At 43.2% G+C, this 20,480-nt stretch overlaps 1 protein-coding gene across 1 annotated transcript; it reads left to right on the plus strand.

Annotated features, from left to right (window-relative positions):
• Positions 1-1,146: 1,146 nt before the first annotated feature.
• LOC140737052 (uncharacterized) lies at positions 1,147-15,086 on the plus strand. Its single transcript, XM_073063218.1, has 5 exons — positions 1,147-1,479; positions 5,433-5,726; positions 11,835-11,958; positions 12,723-12,852; positions 14,957-15,086. Exons 2-5 carry the CDS (start codon positions 5,468-5,470, stop codon positions 15,068-15,070), a joined length of 627 nt encoding a protein of 208 aa, XP_072919319.1. The 5' UTR covers positions 1,147-1,479; positions 5,433-5,467; the 3' UTR covers positions 15,071-15,086.
• The last annotated feature ends 5,394 nt before the right edge of the window (positions 15,087-20,480 follow it).

Below are 20,480 nucleotides of genomic sequence, written 5' to 3' on the forward strand. Positions count from 1 at the left end.
TCTAACAATGTGAACAATCCCTCAGCAAGAAGCCGGATGCCAGAAAGACTCATCTGGTCAAATGGCATCTACTGAGTCAAAGGTGTACGTTATGATTCAGGTTGAGGTTCTGCATTGGGACTGGGAGAGAGGAGGAAAGGGCCAAGCATCAACAGTGTGGGGAACATGGGTGGGACAGAGGCTGTGTGGTGACTGGGGAGAGGAAACTGATGGGCAGGTGCAGGAGGGACAAGGGGGAGTGGATGGGAATGGTGAACAAAGGGAGAAGTGGCCGAGATTATAACAGGGGAGTATATGTGGGAGATAATTCTGGGGAGTTGTTTCATTCCATTCGGTAGTTAGTTACTCAGAGGAACTGAGATATTACTCTTCAAAATAACGTTCACCTTCTCCGTAGCAATGAATGTTTGAGGACGGGCAGGTCAGAGTGGGAATGGCAATGGGAATAGGTGGTGGAGTCAGCAGCAACCCAGATTCAATCCTCACCCTGGTTTATATTTGTGTGGAGTTTGCACATCATCCCTGTAACCTCATGGTTCCCCACCACACCCCACCACCTCTTCCGTCTTTAGTTTCCACATGAACTATTAATCACTCTTTGGTGTTGGTAACTGTCCAAAAATCAAAATTGAACGTGCTGGATATGTGAGAAGGAATATGCTGCAGGGTTACAGAGTAGTCGGAGGAGGAGTGGACTGACGGGATTGCACATGGAAGTATGGACCAGATGGGCGATTTTAGTGTCATATTAAATAGTTAGGGTTTTGATCTCCAGGAATGAATGAACAACTAACAATTCCCATGGAGATACAAGAGATGCTGAGATCTGGAGAAACTGGCAAAAAGCTGCTGGAACTCAACGTCTCAGACAGCATTTAGGGAGGAAAATGGATGGTGATTTTGTGTTGAGACGTATCATACAGATTGCTTTGCATATTCTCGACCTGAGATGACGACTGTCCATTTCTCTCCATAGATGGTATCCATTCCCATTCCTCTTTTTTCCACTATTCTTGAGGGGTGCCTTATTTTGTGTACACAGACACAGAGGGTGCATATCAAGTCTGTTGAATCTTCTAGTCATCGCTTGCTAAATATTGATATTTCTCACCTCAGCTGTGGGGTCTGAAGAGTGGAGAGCTGACATTCCAAGAAACGTGACAGCGCCGAGGGGCGTGTGTGCCCGGATTCCATGCTACTACAGCTACCCATCGAATCTGGAAAATGAACTGCGAACTGGAGTATGGTTCAATAACGTGAAATGGGCAGCAGATTCTATCGTCTTTCACTCCAGGGATCATGTATTTGAGTCTTCAAAATTTCGCCATCGAACTCAGCTAACTGGAGATCTGTATGACGGAGAATGCACCCTGGTTATAAACTATGTTAAACAGACAGATGAAGGTCCATATTTTTTCAGAATAGAATTTAAGAATGGTCACAATTTTGATTATCCAGTCATACAGCTTCATGTTTCTGGTGAGTGCTGTTTTATGATTAAGTATCTATCTACATTCAGTAGCCAATAGGATGGAATCAAAACTATGACAGTTAATACCAACAGAACACAATTTCATACAATGCAGGACCTGAACATCAGTAATCTGACAATCCCACCCAGTCCAGTAGCAACAGAAACTCCTTTGTGCACCTGATGATCATTTGTTAGATGTTTTGATTATATCTGTCTCTGTTCTCAGATCAGCAACTTTGTCAGATCTGTCAGATCATACCTCAATACAAAAAATAGGGTTGTGAACTCAGTAGCCACTTTATTAGTTACCTCCAGCACCTAAGCAAGTGGCCAGTAACTGTATTGTTTACAGTCCTCTTCTGCTGTAGAAAACTACTTCCTGGTTCGAGGTTATTTGAGATACTGTTGCCTTCCTGTCTGTTCAAACCAGTCTGACCACCCAGCTCCACTTTCTCCCATTAGCAAATTGTTTTCACCCGCAGATTTTTTTTTCACCCACAGACCAAGTCCTTCTCATGGCCCCTTCTGGCTCTCCTAATTTCCTTCTTAACCTATTAGCTTTAAAATCTCCTAGATTTCTAAGATTACTTGGCTCTCTGAACCCTTTGTAAGCTTTTCTTTTCTTCTTGACTAGATTTATTACAGCCACAGTTCCTGTACCCTACCATAACTTCCCTGTCTCTTTGGAACGTACCTATACAGAACTCCACACAGATATCCCCTGAATATTTGCCATATTTATTCCGTACTTTTCCCTGAGAACATCTGTTTCCAATTTAAGCCTCCAATTTCCTGCCTGATAGCCTCACAATTCCCCTTACTCTAATTAAATGCTTTTCTAACTTATCAGTTCCTATCTCTCTCCAATGTTATTGTAAAAGAGACAGAATTATGATCTCTGTCTCCAAAATGCTCTCCCATTGAAAGATCTGACACCTGACCAGGTTCATTTCCCAATACCAAATCAAGTACAGCCTCTCCTCTTGTAGGCTTATCTACATATTATGTCAAGAAACCTTCCTGATCAACCTAACAAACTCCACCCCATCTAAACCCCTTTCTCTAGGAAGATGCCAATCGCTATTTGGGAAATGAAAATCTCCCAGCAGGACAACTCTGTTATCATTACACCTTTCCAGGATCTGTTTCCCTATCTTCTCCTTGATATCCCTGTTACTATTGGGTGACCTATAAAAAGCCACCCAGTAAAGTTATTGGTCTCAGACTGTTCCTAGCCTCCACCCACAGAGACTCCGTAAACAAGCCCTCCATAGCTTCCACCTGTTCTGTAGCCATAACACTATCTCTGATCAACAGTGTCACACACCCACCTCTTTTGTCCCCCTCCCTGTCCTTTTTGAAACATCTAAAACCCGGCATTTGAAGTAACGATTCCTGTCCCTAAACCATCCAAGTCTCTGTAATGGCCACCACATCATATCTCCAAGTATTGATTCACGCTCTAAGCTCATCCGCTTTGTTCGCAACACTTCTTGTGTTAAAATAGACAAATCTTTAAACCTTTGGTCTGAGCGTTTCCCTTCTCTATCACCTGCTTATCTTCCCTCTCGCACTGTCTACAAGCTTTCTCTATTTGTGAGCCAACTTCCTCTTCCCCAGTCTCTTCAATTCAGTTCCCACCCCCCAACAATTCAAGTTTAAACTCTCTCCAGTAGCTTTCGCAAACCTCCCCTCCAGGATATTGGTCCCCCTGGGATTCAGGTGTCTCCCATTCTTTTCGTACAGGTCACACTTGCCCAAAAAGAGGTCCCAATGATCCAGAAATCTGAATCCCTGCCCCCTGCTCCAATTCCTCAGCGATGCATTTATCCTCCACCTCATCCTATTCCTAGTCTAACTGTCGCGTGGCACAGGCAGTTATCCTAAGATTTCTACCTTTGCGGTTCTGCTTCTCAACCTCCTTCCTAACTCCCTGTAGTCTTTTTTCAGGACCTCTTCCCTTTTCCTGTTTTTCCTTCAAATTGGGGTTCTAACTGAGAACATATTAACTCATGCCTGAGGAGTGACTTGGATTCACTCCAATTTGCCTAACATTGCAACAAGTAAATAGCAAGTGCCACTTCATTGGCTCTTCACTCAGCCTGAGAACATCTGGATGGTGAAGATGCATACATCAGTATGTTCCTCATTGACTGCAGCTCTGTATTCAATACGAACACCCTCTCAAAGCTAAACAACTGGCTCCAGGACCCTGGCCTCAATACATACTTGCTCAAGTGGATCTTTGATTTCTCAATTGCAGGCTCAGGTCAGTTTTGGATGAGCAGCAACATCTGAGCCACAATCACCATCAGCACAGGGGCCACGAGGCTGTGTGCTTCACCCTCTGCTCTACTCACTTTATACTTAGGACAGTGAAGCTAGGTATACTTCCAATGCCACACTCACGTTTGCTGACAAAACCACCATTGTTTGCCGGATCAAAGGTGGTGATAAATTAGTAAATGGGGGTGGGAGACTGAAAATCTGGTTAAATAGTACTACAATGACAAGCACTCACTCAACATCAGTTAAATCAAACAGCTGATTATGGACCACAGAAGGAGGAAATTGGAGGTCCATAAGCCAGCACTCATTGGAGAACTCGTAGTGCAGAGGGTCGGTAACTGTAATTCCATGATGTTATCAGTTCAGATCTGTCTTGATACCAGACATAGGTGCCATTATAATGAAGGCACGGCATCACCTCTGCATTCTTAGATGTTTGTGAAGATTCGGCATGTCATCTAAAACTTTAACAAACTTCTGTCGATGCTCAGTGGAGAGTATCCTGACTGGAAGCATCACAGCCTGGTATGGATCACCAATGACCATGAACTGAAAAGCCAACAAAAAGTAGTGGGTATAGCCCAGTCCATCACAGGAAAAGCCCTCCCTCCCATTGAGCAAATCCACAAGGAACATTGCCACAAGAAAGCAGAATTCATCACTAAGGACCTCCACCATCCAGGCCATGCTGGCTTAGACCGTAAGACCATAAAACCTAGGAGTAGAATTAGGCCATTCAGCCCATCGTGTCTTCACCAATCCATCATGGATGATCCCACATCCGACTCAACACCAAACACTTGCCTTCTCACCATATCTTTTGATGCCCTGACCAAGCAGGAAACTACTAACTTCTGCTTTAATACCCCATGGACTTAGCCTCTGCCGTACTCTGTTGCAGAGCATTCCATGGATTCACCACTCTCTGACCAAAAAAACTCCACCTTACCTCTGTTCATTTCACTGCTGACATTGCAGAAGAAGTACAGGAGCATTAGGTCCCACACTGCCAGATTCAGAACAGTTGTTACGATGGTTATTATAACAGTAATAACTATAATAGTTATAATTATAGTTTTATAGTATTATATTATATTATATAATAATTATAATAGTATAACAGTAATCAGACCCCTATAACAGTGTGGATAACTTCACTCACATCAGCACTGAACTGATTCCGTAACCTTCTGACTCACGTTCAAGGACTCTGCAATTCATGTCTTCAATATTAATTTATTCTGTTTTATTTTGTGTTTGTGCAGTTTTTCTTCCTTTGCACTTTGTTTTTTTTTCATCTTTGTGAGTTGTTTTTTATTGATTCTTTTGTATTTCTTTGTGGCTACTGTGAATGTCCACAAGGAAATGAATCTCAGAGCAATACATGGTGACATACAGTATATGTTCTTTGTTAATAAATTTACTTTGAATTTGAATTAGTGTTTTATCCACATTAACCTTCCCTTTGGAGGATGAAAGGTCTCTCTACATTCCCATTTAGTGAGCTCTTTCCTAATGAGCTCAGCCTGATCGATCTTTCCTGAAACTTGCACCCTCCCAGTTCATGAATTGTTCTTGTATACATCATTTCTCTTGTGGACTGCGATTTCTATTGAACTGATCCATCTGGTGACAATTATCTGAAAGCATCCATTTCTCTGTGTGTTAGAATTCACAGACAAACCTTCGATATCTGCCACTGAAATGGTTGCAGGAAAGCCTGGGAATATAAACTGCACCTTCAACACCAAATGTGAGACAATGGTACCCACATTAACCTGGGACACGCCGACTGATATTTCAGCTTCAAGCTCAAGAATCATAACTCCGTGGGGTGACTCAATGATATATACCTCTGTTCTGACCTTGACTCCAGAACTTAAACACCATGGGCAAAATCTCACCTGCAGAGTCAGATACCCATTTGTTTCATCGGAGCAGACCCTCACACTAATTGTGAACTGTAAGTATGGAGATCATTGAACGTATATTGATTAGTAAAATGCCAGACTCTACACAGCACGACTGATCCACTTTTGCTGTTAAATATTGCCCTGATATGCATGAGAACACTTACTTGACTGGATTTCTGGAGGATTTCCACTAAATGTACAGTTGTACTCTCACATCACTGCTTCAGAGCAAGAAGCACAAATTTCAATAATTTTGAGCTTTATCGGTAATGACCACCAACCCCTCACCCACTCAAATTGCACTCCTCCCTCAGCAATCCTCTTCCAAACATCAGGGGCCTCTCACTTCCAGCTCTCCCAGATTGGGGCACTCCCTGAGAATTTCTCCACTTGGGATAGTTTCCTAAAGGATCCAGTGCTGGACTCTCTCAGCCCTGCCCCTCACACGTGCAAGGCTTCGTCAGCCTGGCCCCTCCCACAGTGTGTCACACCCTCTATGCTGCTCCTCCCAATCTGCAGGCCTCCGCTACCTACCATACTATCCTTCCATGATGTCAGTCACATATTAAGAGTTTGGCTTCTCAGTATGGGGCTGGTCATCTCTGCGGTTCTGTCTGTACAGAGTGGGTGTAGTTGGTCCTCCTGTCTGTCCCACAGGGACAGTCCTGGTGTTGGATACAGGACACAGTGAACAGCGATACACTGGTTGGTAAGGGTGAGTCCACCCTGGGATTGGAAAGAGATCACAGTGCAATAATTGGAAGTATTCAGTGTGCCCTTGTGGAATAAAGGGTTTTCTTTGACATTGCTGTCTCATACAGCTGGTGTTGTTGGAAGACTGGGTAAGGAGATATTAAAGTAGTCCCAATAGTGTACGATAGCTGCCCTATGCACCACCTGCAGAACGCACTGCAAGTACTTGCACAGACTAATCAAACAGCAGATCCCAAGAGCTGACAGGAAGCTGTGATGGTGAAGGAACTATCTACAAGGTAAAGGTGGGGACATTCAGTATAGATACACAGCAATGGAAGGGCTGAGTAGTGGAGTGATGGAATGACTTGCACGTTCCTCCACAGTTGAGGTAGCCAACTGGTGCCTGGTGTCTCTTTCCAGACAAGGACAGGCTCCTTCCTTGCCAAGCTCTGCCTCACATCCAACACCCTGCACGCACATTCTAGCTTCCCACCCTCGGAGTGGTGAGAGGGACAAAGACTATGTGAGTGTGTGGGAATAAGGAGGTGAAGGGGGATAAGGGATAAGAAAAAGGAAAGAGTAAAGAGGGGAAAGAGAGGGGAATAAAGAAGGAAAGAGTGAGATGCGGAGGAAAATGTATAGGCAGGGAAAAGTGGAAGGGAAAGGAGGGGAGGTGGAACATAGAAAGCTTTACTGTAGTGCACTCTCAGTCCTCACCACAGTACTGCTTTGAATTGTGCTTTGCAAAGGAACTAATATTGATATCAAACGCCTGATGTTCCTGGATACTCTCATTTTACTTCAGAACCACTGTAAGGGCTTTGATTTTTATTTCCCTTTAAGGTGCTTCATTGAATCTGTTGTCTATTTAATACATAACTTAAATAACATTAAAGTAATATTGCAAATATATTGTTTAAATAAGCATTCGTTTTTCTTCACATAACCTGTTCTGGGTTATATGTAAAAGTACGTAAATAGCATACATCATTGTGCATCACTTTATGTGTGCATATTTTACTAATGAAACCTTCTTTTACTTGGCATCTCGTGAAATGCAGCTCATTAGCTCCTCCCTTACAGCCACAGGGAGAAACCCACCTTCATCAGGCTTCATACGTCTGCCGCGTATATGACTGTGGTCCCGTCAAATCAGTGAGGTTGGGATGTCCTGCCCACCCAAACCCCGGATTGTGTCAACGCTGAGTGGTTTACTGCCCCTGGCAATCACCTGTTGGCAAGAGATAACAGATCATTCAAATGTATACAATTAACCAGATGTATATTTAAGAATGTTAACTTAAGCAAACAGTTAGCAAAGAAAAGGAAGCAAAAAAGTAAAAGGGTCCATTGGATTTAAACAGTCACGTGCACAATGGAGTTCGAATATTGAACTTGTCTGTAAATCATGCGCTGGACCGTCAGTCTGTGTGAATGCACACAGCACTTTCCAAAGTTTGCTCAAAATCCATCTTGAACAAACGGGCTCTCCCATGTGAGTATTGGCCCTTCCTCTTCAAAGCCTTTCATCTGCACAAAGCACAGTATGCAACAGGGATGGCATCCTCCATCTCCCCTCCTGTCTATGCCCAGCTCCCACCAACAAAGGCCTCTCTTCCCAGCATTCTCCGGCACCTTCTCCCAATTCTACTATACCGATTAGCTGACGCCACATTCCTAAATTGAACAACAATCCTCTTTTCTCAACTCAACCCAAACAAGCTGAAAGCAGGACAGATTGCTCTTACAGAACTGCTAAAATGAAATACCTACAGTGTAGCAGTAAAAATCTTATCCAAGCTGTGATACTAAAGTAAAGACAAAACTATGACCCACTCTCCTAGGCTCACATCTTTTCTTGCAATTAATTGTATGCTTTGGAGTTACAAAATAGAACTGTAGAGACAAGATATCTTTAAAATGAACACAAAACAACTACCTACTTGTTGAAGCACAACGATACGTTCAAGTGTTAAAAAAACAGCACAGCATGTGTCTCTTCAGAAGAGAGAGAGAACACAGTTGAGTTAAAAAGGCAAATTCACAGATTCATAAACAGTGAGATCAAAGTTATAATAATCAAAAATATTAAAATGCAGAAATGGCTGGCTACACCAGAAAGATAGACACATTCAATTCCATAACAGATAAAAGGATTTTGGACACTGAGGGAATTGAGCAGTATTTCAAATCAAATTAAACAGCCAGTCAGAAACAAGCACCAATTTTGCTGAGTGCATTGGATTTAAAGGCATGCAATTTGCCTAGAAGGTTATCCATTCCAACCAAACCAGCAGAAATGAGTTTTGCTGATATTGTGGAAGTAATGCAGGAGCAGTCAGAGCCAAAACCATTGATGATTGCAGAATGCTTTAGGTTTCATAAGCAGAATGGAAAGGAAGGAGAGTCCATTTCAGCATGTGTCGCTGAATTTTAAAGATTGGCTGAGCATTATTTGTTCAGTGATGGGCTTAATGATGCACCCAGGGATCATTTAGTTTGTGGAACATTGCAAAGAAGCATTCAAAAACAGCTCTTAACTGAAACACAACTGGCATTTAAAAGAGTTGTTGAAACAGCTGTATCAAGAGAAACAGGAGGCAGAGACACAATTGAGTTGTGGACAGGAATGAAAGCGAGCATGAATAACTTTTCAACTTCTAAACAGTATCCAGCCTTCCCACTGATCCACAGATGACTCTTCATGAAGCTAGGATGCTGGCCAGAATGAAGCTACAATGGCACTGCAGGAAAATAGTTTTCATTAATAACACCAGTTGCATTAAAGGGAGTGATTGTGTGTGAGACAGGCAAGGCAATCCAGGAGATAATGTTAGAGCAGTCTCAGCTCTTGAGTTTGGCTAACAGGTCTGAGATTGTTTCTTCTTATGATGATGATGAGTGTGGTTGGCTGTAGGAAGGATGAACAATTTGACTGTGACACTGTTGTATAAGGAGCCATTCAAGAGAAGGAAGAGAAGGGAAACCTATTTGCAAGTGGAGTTAATATAGACATAAGGATTGAGTGTCATGAAAGCTCTATTATCTGATGACAGATTTCAGATAATTTCATTTAACGTGCAGAAGAATTTGGAGTGTAAGGGGAAAAATCCAGTAGTTGGGGTTGATATGTGGGCCAATGACATAGGAAGAAGAAATAAAGAGGTTTTGTGAGGGAATTTGAACAGCAAGGAACTAAATTAAAAAGCGGACCAAAAGAATAATAATCTAGATTACCATCTGAGTCATGAGCAAACTGCACAGTTGCATACACAAAATGCTGGAGAAACTCAGTGGGGCAGGTAGCGTCTATGGAAAAGAGTAAACAATCAACATCAGGCTGAGATACTTCTTCAGGACTGGATAAAAGAAGATGACAAATCAGAGCAAGAACGTGTCAGGAAGGGAGCAAGAAGTAGAAGGTGGTAGCTGATATGTGAAACCGGGAGGGTGGGAGGGATGAAGTAAAGAGCTGGGAAGTTGATGGGTGAAAGAGATAAAGGGCTGGAGAAGGGGCAATCAGATAGGAGAGGGAGACGATGAAAAAAGGGAAGGGAGAAGACCACCAGAGAGAGGTGATGGCAGGTAAGGTGAGTGAGGGAAATGTGAATGGGGAATGGTGAGGGAGAGTGGGGGTGGTACAATTACTAGATGTTTGAGAAATTGATGTTCATGCCATCAGGTTGGAGGCTACATAGATAGGGTATTGTTCCTCCAGTCTAAGTATCTCATTGCAGTAGCAGAGAAGGTCATGGACTGACAAGTCAGAATGGGAGTGGAAAGTAGACTGAAATGGGTGGCTACCAGGTGACCCCACCTTTGCCAGTGGATGAGGCGTAGGTGCTCATTGAAGCAGTCTTCCAAGCTATGTCGGATCTGACCAATTTTATAGGAAGCTACACCAGGAGTAGTAGGAGGAGGTGTAGGGGGCAGGTATGGCACTTGTTCCTCTTGCAAGGATGAGCACTAGGAGGGAGATCAGTGGGGAGAGATAAATGGACAGGGGAGTTGGATAGAAGGTGATCCCTATGGAAAGTAGAAAGTGGGGAGGAGGGAAGGACATGCTTGGTGGTGGCATCCTGTTGGAGAGGGATAAATTACAAAGAGCTATGTGCTGGATGCATTAGCTGGCGGGGTGGTAAGTGAGGTCAAGAGGAACCCTATCCTGGTTAGGTGGCAGGATGACAGGGTGAGGGCAGACATGCAGGATATGGAAGATAAGTAATTGAGAGCAGCGTTGATGGTGGAGGATGGAAAGCCACTTTATTTGAAGAAGAAAGACATTTCATTAGTTTTGGAATTGAAAATTTCATCCTGAGACCAGATATGGTGGAGCTTGAGAAACTGAGAGAAGGAGATGGCATTCTTACAAGTGACAGTGTTGGAAGAGGTATAGTCCAGACAGCTGTTGGAATTAGTGGGTTTATAAAATATATCTGTAGATAGGCTGTCTCCAGAGATGGAGACAGAGAGGTAAAGAAAGGGGAGGGATGAGTCGGAAATGGACTGGGTAAATTTGAGGCCAGGTTGGAAGTTGGAATTTGCCCACCAGAGAACCAGAATGGATTAAGGAAATCAATGTAAAGGAACCCTTAAAAAGCAGTGATCGAAATATGATAGAACACACACTGCAGTTTGAGAGGGAGAAGCTAAAATCAGATATATGTATTGCAGTTGAGTAAAGGGAACTACAGAGAAATGAAGCTGATAGGAAAAGGACCCAAGCAGGAATGATGGTAGAGCAGCAATAGGAGGAGTTTCTGGGAGTAATTTGGAGGATGCAGAATTGGTTCATCCAAAAGAAAAAGCAGCATTTTAAAGGGAAGATGAGTGTAAATGTGGCTGAAAGGAAAGTCAAATACAACATAAAATCTAAAGAAAGGGAATACAATATTGCACAAAATAGTGCAAAACTAGAAGATTATGCATCTTTCAAAACCAACCAAAGTGTTCCGAAGAGCAATAAGGCAAAAGAACATCAAAATGTAATTATAGTCAATTTTTTTGAGCACTTTGCTCACTGAGGAGTTAAATTCACATATTGCTGAAGGGCAACATGGTACTGTGGTGGTTAGTATAATGTTCTACAGTGCCAGCGACTGGGGTTCAGTTCCTGCTGCTTTCTGTAAAGAGATTGTATGCTCTCCCCATGACTGCGTGGGTTTCCTCTGGGTGTTCCGGATTGCTCACAGATTCCAAAGATGTATAGGTTGGGGTTAGTAAGTTGTGGGCAGGCAATGTTGGCACCAGAGGCTTGGTGACACTTGTGGGCTGCCCCCAGCACAACCTCAGACTGTATTGGTCTTTGACACATACATCTCGTTGTATGTTTCAATATATCTGAGACAAATAAAAGTAATCTTTAAATTTTTAAGGCAGCTGCCAAAGAGAGGATTCTCTTTTTGCGAGTGAATGTCAGCTTTGTGGAAGATGATCTCTGTTAACCATCTCTTTGATCTCAGTACCTACAACAGTGGGACAAAAATTACCAGTCATCCCATTGGCAGTTACAGCAATAATTCTGTTCCTGATCGTCGCATCAGCTGTGATTTTCCTCATTTGCAAAACGCGACAAAGAACAAACAGGTAAGTGGCTGAACAATGACCATGTCCATAATGTATTCTTCCATCTATTCTACTCTCTTTTCCTCTCCAACTCCATCTTTCCAATTGATATAGGATTTTCAATGCTCCATCATTACCTACAAAAGCCTAGACCAGAACTCCAGAATTCCCCAACCCTCTTCAACCTCCCCTTTGTCTAAAATACACTTGAATCATGCTTCTCGGGTTCTTTTGCACAATGATTCTATTAAGGGATCAACAGCCAGAGTTCTGCATCACTGATTCTTGGAAAAGAGATCAATTCCCACCTCTGTGTCTTGGGAATTAAATTTTAAAATGAAATCTGTCTGGAATTGAACAAAATAGACTCAGTAAGAGGGGAGCATCATACAACCCTGTCAGAGCAACTAAAGCTCTTTGTGAAAGAGAACCTGCCATCTGTTATAAGTCCAGACCCATCGTGTCGGTGATTCTGAACTGCCTCCTCAGCTCAGGGGTAGTTGGGCATGGACAATGAACACAGTGCTGCCAGTAAAGGTCACTTCCCTTCAGTGAATAAATAGAAATATTGGTCCTCAACAACTCCTCATGTGACTCACAGATAAATTCCTCTTTCACTTCTATTCCTATGAAGCTCCTGGGATATTTCAGTAAATGTAAGAAGCAGAGCAAGTTGCCCAGTATTTCAACTCTCTCTGTTTTGTTAAAGTCAGACACAGGAGTGTTCCCCCAACAAGACTCTGTGACTCTGCAGATGTTAATGTTACCTTCATCATTGCTCTTAGAGCTCAAGAAGATGCATTAAGACACACATCAGGGAAGGAATTTGGGAAGGTGCCCATGCGAAAGAAACCGAAGGAAAAGGAGCACGGTCAAAAGCACGATGAACCATTTGAAAACCAGGTTACAGATGCAGTGAGTGTAACAATTATTCTATTTTCATTTGACACACAAACACAAAACATTAAGTCTAAAGGTAGGCAAACAAGAGTGCAGTATCAGCCCATTCTCCAGTGACCACACGTTAAACAATTACAATCAAACCGAATGTAACTTGAAAGCTACAGCCCCTCTAGCAGTATGGTACGCCCTTTGCAATGTACCAGACACAGCAGTCCCTCACTACTTCCCTGGGAATACAGGCCTCGGTTCTTGTATTTAAGACATGGCAAGTGAGTCTGAACTCACAGCCTTCTGTCCAAGACTCAGGAATGTGCTCACCACTGGGTCCAGCTGCCACCCTATTATTGAAGTCAAATTAAATCCTAACGGGACTGGAGGTTTTGAGTTACAAGGAGACCAGGCCTTTTTTTCCTTTAAGTGTAGGAGTCAAAAACACATCAATAGGTACATTTAATGTCGGAGAAATTTATACCACATACATTCTGAAATTCTTTTCTTCAAAAATAGAGGTGATCCAAAATAGATAGATAGATAGATAGATACTTTATTCATCCCCATGGGGAAATTCAACCTTTTTTCCAATGTCCCATACACTTGTTGTAGCAAAACTAATTACATACAATACTTAACTCAGTAAAAATATGATATGCATCTAAATCACTATCTCAAAAAGCATTAATAATAGCTTTTAAAAAGTTCTTAAGTCCTGGCGGTTGAATTGTAAAGCCTAATGGCATTGGGGAGTATTGACCTCTTCATCCTGTCTGAGGAGCATTGCATCGATAGTAACCTGTCGCTGAATCTGCTTCTCTGTCTCTGGATGGTTCTATGTAGAGGATGTTTAGGGTTTTCCATAATTGACCGTAGCCTACTCAGCGCCCTTCGCTCAGCTAATATGAATGACAGTTAAATGTTAGAACCCCAAAACTCCCTCCAGCTCCCCATCCCACACGCAAGCAGTAATAAGGCAACAACACCCCACTCCCCAACAACAAAAAAAGTATCGGCGCATCCCCCGCCCCCCAACCACCGTGCACTCAAGAGAGCAGCAAAGTGTCAATAAAGACATAGTCTTGCAGTACACCAAATACTACTCGTCACCCAGTAGACCTACCACAGGATCGCCCCAGAATAAGGGAAAAAATGGTGTCCCTGTCTCACAGCGAGAAAGGACACATAACAAAAGAAATCACTGCTTTTTGATGTTAAAAGTCTGTTGCATTGCAATTTTCCAAGATCTGTGCCCAGAGAGTCAGCCCAAGGCTCAGGTCCCTGCACACACAGCCCATGGCAGCTAACCTGCTTATCCTGATGTTCTATCTTCTTGCGCAATGCCTCAGTCAGGGGCACTGGCCTTAAACCTGCTGGCCTCCAGAGCCATGAAAATCTGGCACCCTGAAGCCGCTCTGATCTTCCAGGCCACATCCTTGGAATATCAAAAAGCAGCTGGTCGTGACCGGGTCCCATTCCCGCAAAGAACCGAAGTCAGGGTGTAACTCCAAGTCAGGGTCGTCAAATGAACCATGAAATGGGGAAAAAATATCAAAAAGAGAAATAGAGCTGTTTCTGAAGATGCACGCAAAAGAGTCGCCATTTAGTGCCATCATAATTTCACTCTGCCCTTGATAAGTGGTAACTTTATAGGGGTTACATAGAACCGAGAGGGGCATGAACATGAATGGTCACAGTTTTTTTTCCACAGGGTATGGGAGTCTAACACCAAAGGGCACACATGAGAGGGAAGGGATTGAAAGACGATGGGAGGGGTAAGATTTTCACACTGAGGGTGGTGGGCCATGTGAATGAGCTGCCAGAGGAATTGGCTGAGAGGGTACAGTTGCAACATTTAAAAGACACCAGGGATAGGTTTGTGGATGGGAAATGCTTAAATGAATATGAGCCAAATGGAGAGAAATGGACGAGCCCAGGTTAGCACATTGATCAACAAGGATGGGTTGGTCTATAGAAGCACTTTCTGTGCTGCATAACTCAATGACTCCAATAAAAGACTGATATGACTCCAATAATCAATAGTAAGAGGAATATTGTATTCGAACAAACAAAACAAATCCTGACCCTGCTTGTGTCAATTGACTTATTTTCATTCTTGTTACAGGGGGAAGCACAGAAGAAGTCCGAAACAGCATTGAACCATCACACGAACCAATATCAGATTGAAAATATTTATCAAAACAGTCAGTTTGATGACTCCATATGTGCCAATGTTTAATCAGATTAGGAACAGAAGATAGATATTCAGGGAAGGATTGTCTGAAATTCCACTTGTGAACAATTCATTCTCCAGTACAGTTTCTATTGCAAGACAGAATCTAAGGCCATTCCCATAAGTTCATATTATGAAGTGAAGGTGCAGCCAAATTGATTCTTCACAGCCTTTACTTCCATGCATCCTGCTTCAGGACAATACCTCGCTGTTGAAAATAAGCTCCACACTTCTCCATCATCAATATCAGGTGACTAGGTTGCCCGAGCAGGTGCTTCTGTTCACAGAAGTCACATGACCCTGACGGATGGGAGAGACTTCCAGTCCCCTCGCCACCACTGTACCTTTCTGATTGTGTGAGAACTTGGCTCCTTCATAGAAAGATAGAAAATCTACATCCCAATACAGGCCCTTCTTCCTACAAAGCTGTGCACAGCATGTCCTTACGTTAGAAATTACCGAGGCTTAACCCTAGCCCTCTATAGTTCAACGTTCCATGTTGCCATCCAGGAGACGCTTAGAAGACCCTATCATTCCCACTTCCACCACCGCTGCTGGCAGCCCATTCCATGCACTCACCACTCATTGCTTAAAAAAATTTACCCCTGACATCTCCTCTGTACCTACTTATAAGCATCTTAAAACCGTGCCCTCTAGAGCTAGTCATTTCAGCCCTCAGAAAATGCCTCTGACTATCCAACTAATCAATGCCTGTCATCATCTGATATACCTCTATCAGGTCACCTCTCATCCTCCATGGCCTCCAAGGGGAAAATGCCAAGTTCACAACCTTTTCTCTTAAGGAATGCTCCCCAATCCAGGCAAATCTCCTCTGCACCCTTTCTATAGCGTCTACATCCTTCCTGTAGTGAGGCAACTAGAACTGAGCACAATACTCCAAAAGGGATCTGACCAGGGTCCTATATAGCTGCAAAATTACCTGTCGGCTTTTAATCTCAATCCTACACCATGGTTCCTGTATGCTACTATCCGTTGCCTGTCCCATTGGAAAGTACATACGCAGAGCCTCACGCAAATATTTGCTGAACCTTTGCCGCATTTCTTCCGTACGTTTCCCTGAGAACATTGGCTTCAAATTTATGCTTCAAGTTCCTGCCTGATAGACTCATATTTCCCCCTACTCCAATTGAACGTTTCTCTAACTTGTCTGTTCATATCCCTCTCCAATGTCATGGTAAAGTGGTAAAGGAGATGGAATTGTGATCATTATCTCAAAAATGTTCTCCCACTGAGAGACTCGACACCTGCTCAGGTCCATTTCTCAATACCAGATCAAGTACAGCCTCTCCTCTTGTAGGCCTATCTACATACTGTGTCAAGAAACCTTCCTGAACACACCTAACAAACTCCACCCCATCTAAACCCCTCACTCCAAGGAGATGCCAATCAATATTTGGGAAATTAAAATCTCCCACCACAACAACCCTGGTATTATTACTCCTTTCCAGAATATTTCTCACTATCTGCTTCTCAATGGCCCTGTTGGATGGTCTATAAAAATGCCCGGTAGAGTTATTGACCCCTTCCTATTCCAAACTGTCACACACAGAGACTCTTCAGACAACCCCTCAATGACTTCCTCCTTTTCTGCAGCCGTGATACTATCTCTGATCAACAGTGATCCATCTCATTTGCCTCCCTCCCTATCCTTTCTGAAACACTTGAAGTAGCCATTCCTGCCCCTGCATCATCCAAATCTCTGTAATGGTCACAAAATTCCAGGTGCTGATCCACACTCTCAGCTCATTAGCTTTGTACATAATACTCTTTGCATTAAAATAGACACATCTCAAACCACCGCTCTGAGTGTGTCTCTCTATCACCTGCCTATCCTCCCTCTCACACTGTCTAAAAGCTCTCTCTATTTTTGAACCAACAGCCCCTTCCTCCATCACTTCTAGTTTAAACTCTCCTCAATATCCTTTGGGAACCTCCCTGCCAGGATATTGGTCCCTTTGGGATTCAAGTGCAATCTGTCCTTTTTGTACAGGACACACCTGCCCCAGAAGACATCCCAATGATCCAAAAATCTGAATCCCTGCCCCCTGTTCCAATCGCTCAGCCACACATTTATCCTCCACCTCATTCCATTCCTTTACTCACTGTCACGTGGCACAGGCAGTAATTCTGAGATTACTACCTTTGAGGTCCTGCTTCTCAACTTCCTTGCTCACTCCCTGTAGTCTGTTTTCAGGACCTCCTCCCTTTTCTTACCTATGTCATTGGTACCAATATGTACCACGACCTCTGGCTGTTCTCCTTCCCATTTCATGATATTGTGGGCGCGATCAGAAACATCCCAGACCATGGCACCCTGTAAACCCAATCGGTCTGTTACCCGCCATCACTCCCCGCAGCCGTCGGCCAGGTGACACCCACGGCGTGAGCGTGGTCATGCACGAAACTACTTCTTCATCTTTCAGATATGCTTCTGCTATTAAGCTGGAGCCTGTGATTTACATTTTGATGGTGTGTATTCGGGCCGATTGAGTGATCTAGTACTTCTGCTGTCTCTGAGGAACTTCCGCGAGTTTGAGAGCAGAGTGTGTGTGCTGTAGGCAGAGCAGACACCCCTGATAATCTCCATTAGTTCTCTCCCATTTTCGCATTGAGAAAGGTGGAAGTTGATGAGGACAAGAGCAGAAGAACTACTTTTGTGAACGGTCACACGGCGACAGTGGGTAGTCAACTAACCGGGTTTCTGCGATGGAAGAGCACGTTCAGGAAGCAAGGCGGTGGCGAAGTGGCAGCACGTCTCTCCAGCCTGCCGGAACCATGCTACTCGCCTAGCACCGCAGGGCACTGTTTATCTCCGCTCACCTGCGTACACACTCAGGCCGTACTAGTCACCTGATAATAATGACTGAGAGATGTGGAGCTCATTTCCAGCAGTGAGGGATTGTGCTGAAGCAGGATTCACAGAAGTCAACCCAGTGAAGAATCATTTTGGCTGCGTCCTCACTTCATGACATCTTTTGGGAATGGCTTCAGATGCGGTCAGCCATCTGCTTGTGTTGGCCTGATCTTCCATCCCTCTTGCTTGCTGCTGCCAGAGGGAAGCGCAGGAGTCTTGGGTTCCACTTTACAAGAATTGATCGGTGAGCCTTATGACTTTGGACTCGTTTCGGGGGCTTTGAGTTTCAGGTCACATGTGATTCTGGATTCTGATTTCTTTTTCTTTTTACTATTTTGAGTGGTTTCATCATCCTGTAGAAACCTACCGAATATTAAAAAGGCTGAGATAGAGTGAATGTGGAGAGAATGATTCCAAAAGTTAGAAGATCTAGGACCAGATGCCCCGGCATCAGAATATAAGGACATCTTTTTAGAACGGAGATGAGCAGGAACTTCTTCAGCAGGAGAGTAGTGAATCTGTGGAATTCATTGCCACAGATGTAGAGGGCAAAGAACCGGATATATTTTAAGTGGGATTTAGTAGGTTGATAGGTTCTTGGTTAGTAAGAATGTCATAGTAAGGAGAATGCAAGACAAAGGAGTTGAGATATATCAGTCAAAATTGACTGGTGAAGCAGACTTGATTGGGTTGAATGGCCTAATATGAGATGGATATTCAGTATCCATGGTCCAGGGGCCATTTTGACAAACTCAGCTGCTTACACTTCCAGGGATCAAAGAGTTGTTTGTGAGTAAGTTAAACATTGAATCAATGTTCTTTGCTCAGCTTCTTGTTGTGAATTGTAAATTGCATGCAATAATCAGTCTGCTGTTAAAAGAACAGCTATGCAAACGAACTACTGTCGATAGAACACAGTCAGCTGGCTCACAGCACAGGGCTGGCTGCTCAAGTGATACAGTGTAAGACAATTGGTTAAGTTCATTGGGCCTGCGTCAATCAAGACAGCACTGAGTTATTTAGTTCACAGTACGCTGTAGACCAGACTAATACTATCGCTTAGTACATCATACAACTGATCTATCAATAGTTGAGAGATTTGTGTTCTCAGAGAATCAGCCCTCATAGCATTAATTATAAGTGTAAGGGGTTTCTTCTTTTATGTTACTGCTAAAGCTAATAAAATGGCTTCTTTGTTATGTTAAAAGTAAAAATGCTTCTTTGTTATGTTAACTGGTGAGAGTGCTCTCTCCCGCAGCTTTTTTGGGTTTTAATTACTGATAACAAGAATTGTATTCATTTGTTAACCAATTGGGATAGATGCTATTCTTTCTTGTGGGTCTGTAAGCTAGTGTTGCACGGAATTTTGGGGTGAAGGCGCAAGGGGGTTAGAGAGAGAAGGCGCGATGCTGTAAGCTTGGCGATGGGACGGACCCCAAGCGGGGTTCCGAGGCCCAGGGTTTTCCGCGAGGAGAGGAGAAGAGGACAGATTTCTGTGGAGTGTCTGGTCAACCACCATTGTTGGTCCCAGATGGTGTGTCGAGGAGGTTGGAGGGGATCGAATGGTGGCAAGAAGACGTCGTTAACTGAGCTCCAATGGTTGTGCATGAAGTGGTTGAGCTTTGGTAAGTTCGGCGCCTTTTACTTTTCCTTTTATATTGAATCTCTATTAAGTACATAGTTCCAGTATGATCTATAAAGTGTAATCATTTAATCGCATATGGTGTACTGTCTGTTATTTGTTGTGGTAGGGACATCACACAGCATCTACACAAGCTGATTACCTAGTTTGGTGGGGCCGAAGGCTGCTCCCCCTAAACGGAAGCGAGCTGAGGAAGCCTGAGGCTTACCAGGGGGCTACATAAATGTTTGGGATCTCTGTCGCCATAACCTTTTAAACATTCTGTGTGAAGTTATCTAATGGCAGAAAAAACAGTATAAATATTGGCAGTCATGTTTGTTAGTAACGGTCAAGGAAGATCAAGACAAATGACAGAAAGACAAGAATCCATTCCTCTGCCTTTGATTTCTGCAACAGATAATTTGTTTGTATGCTTTTTGGCTTTTGGGAATGTTACCTGTGATTTGCAAATTGTATTTTGAAAATCATTTGTAATTTGCAAATCTTTTATAAGATACAAATCCTTTATGAGTTTTAAATGTGTTTTAGGAATTTTACAAAAATTTGAATATGGATCACGAAAAGTTAATTGTCTAGATGGAAATAACGTCCTCTTTGGTGGTGGGGGTGGGTTTGGATCCACTGCTCAAATAGTGGGCATTGGCAGCTAGACTTGCCATTGGATAAACAACAAGAGCAGGTGGATAAACTCCCTTCCGTGAGGGTACCCATAACTATCAATTGGGCTTAAGATCTTTGTTTGAGGTCAGAACTTCATGGACAGCAATGCCAATGCCATTACAATTCTCTCCATTTCCAAATAAGAAGCTGTTCATTTGCTAGAGTAGAAATGACAGCCTTTGTATCAAGAAGAACCTGTGACCTTAAGCAGCCTGAGCCCAGTTTTGGCTAAGTTGGCT

Source organism: Hemitrygon akajei, chromosome 1 (assembly GCF_048418815.1).
Source record: "Hemitrygon akajei chromosome 1, sHemAka1.3, whole genome shotgun sequence".
Lineage (NCBI taxonomy): Eukaryota > Metazoa > Chordata > Chondrichthyes > Myliobatiformes > Dasyatidae > Hemitrygon > Hemitrygon akajei.

Bases quoted from the DNA above. Each gene is read 5' to 3' on its own strand.
- LOC140737052 (XM_073063218.1), top strand. From the start codon at position 5,468: ATGGTTGCAGGAAAGCCTGGGAATATAAACTGCACCTTCAACACCAAA. The intron at 11,959-12,722 runs GTAAGTGGCTGA...CATTGCTCTTAG, and splicing joins ACGCGACAAAGAACAAACAG to AGCTCAAGAAGATGCATTAA. The intron at 12,853-14,956 runs GTGAGTGTAACA...TTCTTGTTACAG, and splicing joins AAAACCAGGTTACAGATGCA to GGGGAAGCACAGAAGAAGTC.